This window comes from Musa acuminata, chromosome BXJ2-1 (genome assembly GCF_036884655.1).
Source record: "Musa acuminata AAA Group cultivar baxijiao chromosome BXJ2-1, Cavendish_Baxijiao_AAA, whole genome shotgun sequence".
In the NCBI taxonomy this organism is placed as follows: Eukaryota; Viridiplantae; Streptophyta; class Magnoliopsida; order Zingiberales; family Musaceae; genus Musa; species Musa acuminata.
Window position 1 is genome coordinate 8,109,632 of NC_088338.1, and position 12,195 is coordinate 8,121,826.

The 12,195-nt window shown below is 41.4% G+C and overlaps 1 protein-coding gene and 1 pseudogene across 1 annotated transcript; one reads left to right on the forward strand and one right to left on the reverse strand.

Moving 5' to 3' along the window:
• The first annotated feature begins 314 nt into the window (after window positions 1-314).
• Window positions 315-8,477, forward strand: LOC103992207 (ATP synthase subunit beta, mitochondrial-like; annotated as a pseudogene).
• Window positions 8,478-8,822: 345 nt separating this feature from the next.
• LOC103992216 (uncharacterized) lies at window positions 8,823-9,492 on the reverse strand. The gene has a single exon (XM_009411838.3). It carries the CDS (start codon window positions 9,432-9,434, stop codon window positions 8,973-8,975), a length of 462 nt encoding a protein of 153 aa, XP_009410113.2. The 5' UTR covers window positions 9,435-9,492; the 3' UTR covers window positions 8,823-8,972.
• Between the last annotated feature and the right edge of the window lie 2,703 nt (window positions 9,493-12,195).

Sequence of the window (12,195 nt, forward strand, 5' to 3'; positions counted from 1 at the left end):
GATGAGAAAATCGGTTAGGAAAGTATATATAAAATTAATAATTTAGAGATCGAAATATTAATCATAATTAATTATACGAATAATCTATAATTACCTCAATCATCTAAATTTCAAACTAATTATCACTATTTTTATTTAGTTAAGTCACTAATATATATATATATATATATATATCTAACTAACTAACTAACTAACTTTTATACGATGAATTTTTGAAAAAAATTCGGTTAGCATTCTCACTTGTAAAAATTTTTACAGTTTTTTTAAAATAATTTTGGCTAAAATGACAATATTATCCCTGCTGGCCACCACCTCGTCCCTGCCTGCCCGTGTCCTCGCCAACGTGACGATGGCCGCGGCGACGGCCCTCGCCCCCTCCTTCCTAGCCCGTAGCCCTGTCTGCTTACACCTTCATCGCTAACCGCCTATGCCGCGGGCGAGGACGACACGGGCAAGACACGCAGATTCGGCGGAGATCCGTAGAGGCAGGGGCGGATCCGACGGGGCCAACGGGGTCCGGCGGAGATCTGCCTGCACCACCGCCCTCGCCTCCTTGAATCGCCCCTGCCTCCACGGACCCCGCTGACCCCCATCGGACCCGCCCATGTTTGCCTCGCCCTTGCCATCCTCGCCCGCGGTACACGCAGCCAGCATCGCCACAGATTCGTCAATGCGTTACATTACAAGATCGACGATGTCACCCATCAAAACCCTAGATCTGGTGCCCATCGGTCAATCCCCAGACCCTTGGCCTGTCGATCCGGCCATGGCCTCCCGCCGGATCCTCGCCTCCCTCTTGCGCTCCTCAGTTCGCCGCTCTCCGGCGCCGCGGCCCCCCGCCTCCACCCCTAGGCCCCTGATCTCGTCCCGACCCTCTCCGGCTGGATTCCTCCTCTCCCTCGCCGTCGAGTACGCCACCGCAGTTGCTCCCTCTCCTGCCCCATCGACCCCGCCTCCGAAGACCGCTGCCAGTCCCAGCGGCAAGATCACGGACGAGTTCACCGGAGCGGGTGCCATTGGGCAGGTATGCCAGGTGATCGGCGCCGTCGTCGACGTCCGCTTCGACAAGGGGTTGCCGCCATTCTTGACGGCTCTCGAGGTGTTGGACAACTCGATCCGGCTTGTCCTGGAGGTGGCACAGCACTTGGGGGAGAACATGGTGAGGATAATCGCTATGGATGAGACAGAGGAGCTCGTTCGTGGGCAGAGGGTGTTGAACACCGGCTCGCCGATCACTGTAAGCCTACCTCTCAAATCTCTTATCTCTGTAGCAATGCCATAATCTGCGGTACAAATTTTGGATATTGTTGATTCCAAATGAATCTGAAACACTTATCCTTGACATTGTAACTGTCGGTTATAATTTTGATGAAACGATAATACGGTTGCCAGTGAGGAGTTCTAGTTGTGTTTGTTTCAGGATATGGAATCAGCATCATAATCAGAATCGGACACAGACACAGGAGAGGAAATGGAATCAATGATGGATATTAATGATACTTGTTGGTGTTTAGGTTTGGAGCCTTTTGACATTATTTTTTTCATGGTTCGTCTTATCGATCGGTACTGATGTACCAACTAATTGTCGATACGATACGTACCAAGCTGGACTGAATATATAGACATATAGTACATGGGAGTGTACTGATGTATTGTCTGTACCGATCTCTTGTCAGATCGGTATGTATTGCCCGTACCGAGTGGTAAGTCATGATACGGCAAAGTAATGCAACAGAAGGGATAGGGTATACTCTTTTGCAATAAGGCTAGGCAAGAGGTAGTATGAAAGAGTGCTGACAATGGCTCCTACAGTGATGGTATTCCAGCAGATGTCATGTTCGGTCATTTGTACATCTGACCAGATTTTTCAGGTTAGTCTATGGAAACTCTTCGAAACAAAGTCTTTGAGGCATTACATTAACATAGAGATGCACAACCATTTTTCCATATGTACACATTGGGAACCACGGAGTGAGATTATGGCTCATCTGGGGAAAAAGATAATATGTAACAGGGTAACAAAATGCAAGGTAATAGTTTGTTCCTAATAGGAAAGAGAATATCCTAGCAGTTAAGTCATGTGATTGAAATCAGTATCTGGAATCTTATTCCTTTCAGGAATTGGAATCGGAAAAGGATTTCTCGATGTAAACTATTTAGAATCTGAATGAACCATTCTGATTGTGGTTCCAGATAAAAAGTTATTTGAAGCAAATTGCCAAACTGGAATCAGGGTAAACCACAATCAGAAAATATTTATGGTTCTGTTGAGCTTATAAATAGTGGAGCTTAATCATCAAAAGTGATCCTTGGCAAATCAAGCATAAAGTGAAGGAAAGAAAAAAAAGAAGGGAAAGAGGAGCCCACAGTTCAGACCAAGCAAAATTTTGAAACATCCGAGGGTGGAATGTGCTCTTTTGTAGTTTAGTGAAGGATCAAGTGAAGTGTGCATTTGATCGATATTTTTGTCTACTTGATCGAGTAACAAAAAAAAAAGAACCATTCTATTTATTGTGGATTTTCAGATTGTTTTCTAGAAAAAACTTGAGAAGGTAATTTGTCCGGTTAAGATCTTCATGTTGATCTTGGATTTCTTAGTTAGTACGATATGTATGAGTCTAATGTAATTATTTATAATTGGATCTTGAATTGGTTCAATCCGAATCCAATAATATTCTGTTTGGATCTGAGTTTGAGTCCAATTTTGTTAAGATTTTATCCAGTTGGGTTCCTGTTTAGATCACAATCTAATTCAGGCTTGAGACAGTTAGTAACTACCCTGGGAGCCCTTTTTAGGATATATAGTACTGCTTAGCATTGCATCCTCTCCCAAGTTTCCTGTTGGCCAGACTATAAAGATTTCTGTAGGTCAATTTTTTACCATAATTAGATATTGGCTAAAATCCACTATCACATGATGCTCTTCCTAGGGTCCTCTTAGACCTGGACTTCTGTTAATTTTCCAAGTTCTACAGTTGTGCTTATGCAAATAAGCACATATCAAAGGTAATCGATCTTGATTTTGATAAGTACATTGTAAGACAAGTTTTAACTGCCTGTTAACAGTTAACTAAACAAGATTCCAGATTTGAAGAATATTCGATAAAATGACCAATCATGCAAAATCAAATTAGTCTGATATGAAAGAACATGAAGGCTGTTCTACAAGGAATCTATACAATTTATTATTGATTTTTCTCTTAGAATCTTATGTTAAAAATTTCCTTCTCATAATAGAAGTATTAGTTTAATATATATTATAATGGGATAAATTAGTTGAAACTTTTCAGTATCTTGATAATGACCTTAACTACCTCCTACTTATTGTATCTGTTCTTATCTTACTTTTCTTTATCTAGTCTTCTTTCTGCTGCTCCTTTGTGTCCATACTTAAAACAGTATATGTCATGTTATGGCTATGGCAAACACAACTGACATGAAAAATCAGGATTTTATGTTGAAACTCTACATCTTTGAGCATTAGATTTCTACTCCTTTGATGTACAGGACTTTTTTCTTTCATTAACTCTTTAAATTGGATGTTATTCAGAATTCGATCTAGGAATTGATTTCCTAATGTTAGTTATTTTTTCTCCAGTGGCATCTTCAGTATTCTTACTATCTAGGAGCATTCTTTCATTTTACTAGTTTAATATATATGTGGTTGTGTTTGCTTAAACTTCTCTATGACTAAATATTACATTTCAGGTACCTGTTGGTAGGGCCACCCTTGGGAAGATCATGAATGTTATTGGAGAACCAATTGATGAGAAGGGTGAAGTAAGTAAGCTTCCTGTGCTTGATTATCTTTGGTCATGAAAATTAATGTTCATTCAGTAGCATTTCTTATCATTTTTTATATCTTCATTGGTGTTTATGGTTTACTTTTTGTCCCCCTACCTTATTAGAGACCAACGACTTCCTTCCCATTCATTGTGAAGCACCTGCTTTTGTCGAGCAGGCAACAGAACAACAGATCTTTGTTACTGGAATCAAGGTCCAGGCCCTTCTATAATACAGTAAACTGCACTTTGGTTATCATCCTTAGTTTTGACTAGCAATTCTTTTTGCGCACTTCCTGCTACTTGTGTTCCTCTCCTGAAGGTAGTGGATCTTCTTGCACCTTGCCAGAGAGATGGTAAGATTGAACTGTTTGGAGGTGCTGGTGTGGGGAAAACTGTACTTATTATGAAACTGATTAATAATGTTGCCAAGGCTCATGTTTGGTCACTCAGTTAATTTTTTTAGCTGATGAGATATCCTTTTAGATTATGCATTTATCAGTTACCCCTATCCAGGTGGTTTCTCTGTCTTTATTGGTGTTGGAGAACATACCTGTGAAGGTAATGACTTGTACAGGGAAATGATTGAGAGTGGAGTGATTAAGCTTGGAGATAGACGGTCTGTGACTACTTGGCTTTGTCAACGTAACCATATCTGGTTGTAATGCTGACTTTCAACTTAAATGGTAACATGTGGTCAAGTGAATGAACCTCCTGGTGCTCGCGCTTGTGTTGGGCTCACTGGGTTGACAGTGGCTGAGCATTTCCGAGATGCTGAAGGGCAAGATGTGCTTCTGTTCATTGACAAAATTTTTCAGTTCACCCAAGTGAGTTTTCAGTAATTTGATCTGATCTTTTATAAGCAGGTATAAGTTTTCTGATGCTAAGTTCCTTAGACTTGCTCTTCAAGCCAACTCTGAAGTGTCTGCTTTGCTTGGTCATATTCCCTCTGCAGTTGGTTACCAACCAACATTAGCTACTGATCTTGGAGGACTTCAAGAGCATATAACAACAAAAAAAAGGGTTATATTACCTCTGTACAAGCTATTTATGTGCCTGCTGTTGACTTGACTGATCCAGCACCTGCAATTACCTTTGCTCATCTTGATGCCACAACCGTGCTGTCAAGACAGGTTTCTTTTCCCTGGTTTTGATCTTTATGAATGTCTCTTTTGTGTTTTTTGTCTAACATTGATGTGTTTCCTGACTAGATTTCTGAGCTTGGTATTTATCCTGCTGTCGATCCTCTTGATTCTATGTCAAGAATGCTTTCTCCTCACGTATTGGGTGAAGAGTACTACAACACTGCTTGTGGTGTTCGAAACGTCCTCCAGAACAACAAGAATCTTTAGGATCTTTTTGCAATTTTGGGAATGAATGAACTTAGTGAAGATGACAAATTAACCGTGGCTCGAGCTAGGAAGATCCAGCGATTTCTGAGCCAGCCTTTCCATGTTGCTGAGGTGGTCACTGGTGTCCCTGGGAAGTATGTAGAACTGAAGGAGAGCATTAACAGCTTCCAGGTGATGAAAATGATTTTAAAAGTACTGGTTTATTGCGACTGTTAGGCATTATAGTATCAATAGATTTTGTGAAAAGTTCTGCTGGTTTTAAATATTTACATTTCATTTTGTCAACCCTAAATTATATGATTCTGAGTTAGAATATATTGGGACTGGCTCTTAGGGGCTTCGTGTGTAATGCTGTCCCCTGAGTTCCACCCATTAGATAGTAGATCCTAAATTTTGGTCATTAATTAGTAGGAAATTGCCACTTGAGTTTTCTTTTGGATTAAATAAAACTAGTAAATGTTTTTTTTATAATATTAGTTAAGTTGATGATACGAAGCACCATTTTGGTGCCATGCATGACTCTGTACTGAGATTTTTTTGTCATCATTTCTGCAAATACGTGAAATTTCGTTCCCTGGTTTTGCTTATTATTTATGCATATATATAGCATCCAAACACATTTGCAAACTGGTTTTCATTTATGGATAGAAGTTCCATGTAGTATTTCATTACTTGTTTGAATCAAAAGGAATGTTTGGGGTTCTTATAATAATATCTTCTTTTTGTTATTTATAGTGTATTTTTCGTATGTTTGAGTTCTTCTTCATTTGATTTAGTGGGATAAATATAGACCAACCAGAGAAGCAGAACCATAGACAATCTTTCCTAGAATCTTTAAGGAAAAGCTGAAAATGACCAAAACTCTGACAAAAAAAAAGTAGAGTTCATATTCTGTCAGGTCTTCTACTACAATTATTAGTCAACTAATCGTTGAATGCCAATTCAACTGTCATAGTCTTGGGCCATTTGGAGGATAGTTTATGCTTTACTCATGCAAGGACATCATTTGTTCGGACAAACGCAACGAGAAGAATATATATCATATATTTTTCCCCTTTTCTTTTTCTGGCAGCACAGTGTTGGCTTCTATATGAAGCTATTTATAGTACAGGGTGTTGCTTCTCTGCCATCGAGTTATTAATACACGATATTGCTTCTCTATCATGTTATTTGTACTTGCACTTTGCTGGTGATGACAAATCTAATCAATTATTATATGTTAAATTGCAGATGTGATTATTGTTGTGTTGGTAAGAAGTTTAGGGCTTATGATGCACTGTAATACAATGTCCATGTTTTATATATGTATGTATTCCTCTTGGTGATAGATTATGTAGTTTGCATTGAATTTTCTATTGGTTTAATGTAATAACCAAATTATTGAAGAGGTAAGTAAAAAACCTCTTGGTAAAAAGTTTAGGGCGTAATCTCAGGAAGACGTTCAATTTCACTGCTTTTCTATCATGATATATTTTTATATTTTCAGTAAGTACTATTAATGAGTTATTTTCTACTATATTTGCAGGGTGTTATGGATGGGAAGTATTGATGATCTTCCCGAGCAGTCTTTTTACATGGTTGGAGGGGATTGAGGAAGTTACAACCAAGGCTGAAAAAATTGCAAAGGAATCTATCTGCCTCCTAAGTAAGATTTTTATTTATTTACAATAATCTCGCACCCCAAAAAGGTCCATTTTTTTTATCGGAAATACTGTTCCTTTTTTAAATATTATTTTTAATGTGCCACTTATGATTGGATTCCTGTAGGTATTTCAATGAATGAACAAACTCCTTCACCGCAATTGCACGGTTACTTCCGGTAAATAAGTTATCTGGATGTTTCTTTCTTTCTTTCTTGCATTTCGGTCCGTGCTTTTTCTACCGAACTCGTGTTTCTGGTTCATTTACAGAACTTGTGATGTTGGTCACTACTGTGTCCTTTTGTCTAAAATCTTCTCTTCTTCTCTCTCTCGCTGTGGTTTCGTGCCCACTCATGATTACCTTTCTTTTGAAATATAGACAATTTAATAGGTTATTCTTAAGTTTGCATAACTGGTGGATGAAATGTTGTTTGATTGTCTCAAAGAGGTATGAGATGATATCTTGTTTTGCTTTCTCCTTTAAAGCACATCCCAGTATGATATTCCACAACTTGATTTGCTTAATTTAGTGTAGTATCTATTTCTTGACCAATTGTTAGTATGCTTAAATTTCTGCTCCATTTTTTTCTTTTGTGCTTGTAGCTAGCGTGGTATACGAGGTAAATCTTCTTTCGCTCTGGATGATTTGTATTTTATTTTATTTTGTTTTTTGTTAATCTTTAAGCCAGGTTTATAGACCATCTTCTATTAGGTGGCGGCTACTGCATGGGCCAGACGTCAAGTCAATGAATTGAAGGTTCGATTTCTACCCCAGTAATATGAGTAAGATGATAAAGTCAAATTATCGTGACATGTAATGATCTTATGTAAGAGTATTTATAGCACAGTACAAGCAGCAGTTACTACTTAAACATCAGAGTCGGCATTGTCTCGAGGTAAAATGCATTACGCAGCTTGTACGCCGACGACGTGGTCAATAGTTTTCTCATGGGTCTATCTTCTTGTATTAATCGTGCACATAATGACTATTACAATTTTGGGAGGTGCGGCGTCGGAGGTGAAGGCGACTTGGCTTTATCGATACCATCACTGATTCGGAGTAAAGGCTTAATTGCTTCGTCCGGTACCCATCCCACATCAATCGCGTCGACGTGAAGGCGACTTGGCTTTATCGATACCATCACTCCATGGAAAAGATGCATTGAACCTGAGCCATTGTGGTGGGGCTACCGGTTCTGGAGCTGGTAAAACATGTGAAGACAAAACATGCACTATGTTCAGCAGTGCCGACAAAGAAGAACGCCCAATCCGTCTTATTACCTCAAAGCGGGTTCAGTCACAGCCGAGGAAGATTCGGCAGCACTGTCGGACTTGTGAATGATTGCGACTCACCCGCGTAGACTCGGATTTGTCTCGCGTCGATGGCGGAAGCTATGAACGAGCGTGTGGGGGCAGCGTGCTCTGTTTCCGCTTCGTTCTATTCAGTGGTGAGGAACAGATTAGGTCTGCCAGCCTAATCCCGTTCCGTCTCGAGTGTTCCTGCCAAGGTAGTGCGGTCCTATCACGAAACGCCCGAAGCCAGTCAAAAATTATAGTTTGTTCAATGTATGGTCGATCAATGATTAGGACTGCACACGAGATTTTGATCTGGCGTAGAACAAGGGCCACTTGCCTAGTGGAATGTACTGTTACGATATTAAGAACGCAGCTATCAATGGATGCTGGAATGATTTGAGGTTCGAGTTCCTTCTTTTCTTCAGGAGGTATCCAAGAAGCTATGGGTTGGATTCTCTCCCAACTGCACTACTCTGACACGGCACCAATTTGTCATTAGCGAATCCAGGCTTTATTTAACTATTACAGTCTCAGTTTGGAGAGAGATACAGTATCTTCCACCGTCATGCAGTACTAGGATCCACATCATCCTCTAGCGAGAGAGCTCCAGTTTATGGTTTCTCATGTTTAACTTGAGCAGTGATTGTGATAGCAACGTATAGGTTGATCCACAAGTCTGACAATCTTGTATTCGCGATGAATAAGGTCGTTTGCACATGGCTTAATGATAAAGAATGCTAAGGCGCCGCTCGAGTCACAAATAATAATTGTTGAGAGACCACCAATAATTAGCGTTTGCTGAAGCATTCGATCGTATACATGGCAGGATGAAAGAATAAAAATATGCTACAGATGCGTCAAACTAAGACTCGTAGGACACAGATGGAACACGAAAACCTCGATCAACCGAGGTGCGTTCCGGTCAGGATCGAGTTCGCGGCCGCCATCAGATGGAAGGCGATGAAGATGGCAGACGTGGGCACGCTTAGCACGACGACGGCAATCATCCCGATAGCCAAGCTGGGCCGTGTGTCCATCAGCAGCGTCTGCAGAAGGCACAGGATCTCGCACACGTCGGCGTGGTAGCTGGTGTAGTACCGCTTCTCCCAGTCCATCCATTCCGACGGCGCCTCGTAATTGGTCTCCGCCATCTTCATCTCGTGGATCCTCTTCCTCAGCACGATCATGCTCTGGTCCACCAGCCCGCCGCCGCTGTACTCCCAACCGTAGGCGCGTCTCCTCGAGGCCGCGGATTTGATCGAACTCGGCCGGTTTGGAAGCCGCGGCCCAGCTTGCCGGCTCGGCAGTCGGGCCGGGAACGACGAAGGGTGGCGGGATGGGGGGGAGACGATGGAAGCAGACATTGTGCTCGTTGGGAAGAAGAAGTCGAGACGAGATATGAGAAGGCATCGGGAGATTGGGTGGATTTATAACAGCGGAGACGGCATGTGAAACGGAATCTTGGGCGGGTAATTAACGGTCGACAGCCCGTGGCCGGGGCACGTGTCGGTTGTGTGTCATCTTGGAGCGGGACAAAGGCCGGACGTATGAGTCACTGAAGGAGGAGGTCAACACGTGGCGGTGTCGCCGCACCGTTCGCCGACTTAAATTGGGTTTCTGTTTTCTTCCTTTAATAATTCCGGTGCGACGACTTGTCTAGAAAGTCGGTCATCGGAGATCTCATTCTACAGACACGAAGAAGTTATTAGGTAGCTTCCGTTGATGGATGACAACAACGAGATGATCATCGGTTTCGACGCTGCATAGATGATGGCTTCAGTCACGGTTTAAGAGAGCGACTCGATCATCCCTGCCATCGGTCGACAGCCCGAGACCTTCGATCAAAAGGAACTCCTCCTGATTTCAACGGTCTCTTGGGACGCTGCGATGATTCGAGTTCCTTAGCGTGTGCTACCATGGAGGACGGAGCCCACTTTGTGCTCCCGTGAGTGGGAAACCGCCAATCATGTCCGAGACTGTGAGCCCAGAAAACTCGGACTCCACCAACGGTGACAGATGCACGCGTGCGTTCCAGCGAGGTGTGAGCGGAGAAAGAAACGCATCGTGAAGGCAACTCGGTGGATCCTGGGAGGGACCATCACAGGCACGTCGATGTCACTCTGACGCAGTGCTGAGCCAACAAGTAATGGCCACAGGTGAACTCTTCGCAGGCGACGACGTGGCAAACGACGGTGTGGGTCATTGGTGGATGTCTCGGAGCGCTGAGTGCTGAGCCAACCAGTGCTGGCCAGGTGAACTGTTCGACGGCGACGTCGTGGGCAACCTCGGTGAGGGTCACTGGGACGTCTCTGAGCCCAACTCAGGCCTCCATCTATAACGGGCTCTGTTCCCAAGAAATCCTCAGCTACTCGATGGCATTTGGTACGCCAAACGCCCGTTCGATTTCGGCCGAGGCTGACTGAACTCGGCTTGTTCTTCTCGTCTCCTCTTCCTTGTCTCTATCATCATCATCATCTCTCTATACACATAAGGGGGAGAAAGAAGGATTATACATTTCTGATTCCTAACCTTGAACCGATTTGACAGGGAAAGAAGATTGAACACGGAAGACCTCATTGATCTGTCAAAATCTTATCACAGTCCAAATCTAACGTAGATTGGAAACCACTGCGTAGACTAAACCTCCATGTCAAAGCTATTTCTTTAAAATGCACATCCGTGTACTAACTAGATTGAGGATTTGATGTGAAAATTTCTGGTGTCATGCGGGAAATTCTTGGTCAAGGCAAGTGGTGTTGGATGGAGACAAGCTGTAGTGGTGGACTCCTTACGCCATGGAACTATTCTCAATGGCAGCTTCATGTGTCAATTGTTGAGCTTTGCACGCTGTTCCTCCCACAGTTGGATGATGGTGACATTCTAACGCGTCAGTCCTTTCAACTATGTGACCTACCGGAAGACCAAGGCCACAATCCAAACTAAAACCATGCACGGAAGACCCACACAAGCCCCACCACTGTTTGCTTAAGGCCACTGGGGTAAAGAATGAGTTGGTCATCGTCTTCCTGGGCCATTGATTTGATTGCTTGAACTAAAAAGCTAAACGCACACACTATTTCTTGGATGTGTTTTGCGTCTAGCAACAGTTCTCATGCATGCCGTGCTTGTGGGTCACTAATTGGTGGACTTATCAGAGGTTTGGATTTGATGCATCGTTTGCCGCATGGCATCCACACTGCCATTGGAATATTAACATGCAACACATCAAGCATCAGAACTCTTGCTTCAAACTCTAGTGGATTCTTTTGGATCGGCCTGCAATTGCCGGCTTTTGATTTATCTTTTACCCCTCTCGCAACATCATAGTGGCCATTCCACGTGGAGTTGGGTTGATAGAAGAGATCATCCACGATACAGCTAGAGATATGAATTATTCTTATAATAATAATTTTTTAATCACGAGTTACTTATAGAACTGTTTAGAACATGAATAGAATTATCTAGAATATGATAATTATCTAAGATTATCTATGAATCAATTCTCAATATTTTTTTGTTTATTCATAGTTACATATATCAATTTGAAATATGAAATAAATATATTTTTGAAATAAAAAAGACTTAGTGATAATATATGTAACTTATTCATTCGTGTTATAATACTTTATTGTTGTAATTCCATTTACTATAAAATCCTAAGCAAAATGATAGTGTATCTCTATATGCTTCGTTCTTCCATGAAAGGTTTGATTCTTTGTCATTGCAATTGTGGCTTTATTGTCATAAAATATTTTATATACTTTTTTTACGAAGATATTTGAGAAGTTTTTTAAGTCAAATTACTTGACAAGTTGATGATGTTGCAGCTATATATTTTGCTTTTAATGTTAACAATATAGTTATCGTTTGCTTCTTTGAACTCCAAGATATAGCCCAAAGCTCTAAGGTTGAACTCTTGATCGAAGGTTGAAAATGTTTCATGAAATGCTCTTTTTATTGCCCAAAGCTTTTATCCAATTACTATTAGTGAAACAAAATAATTTATATTTAAAATATAAACATTCAAATGTTATAATATGTTATTTTAGTAACATAACATAGGATTATTTTAATAATTTCAAGATGATGCTTGCTAAGATCATGTAAAAACTTGGATATTGCACT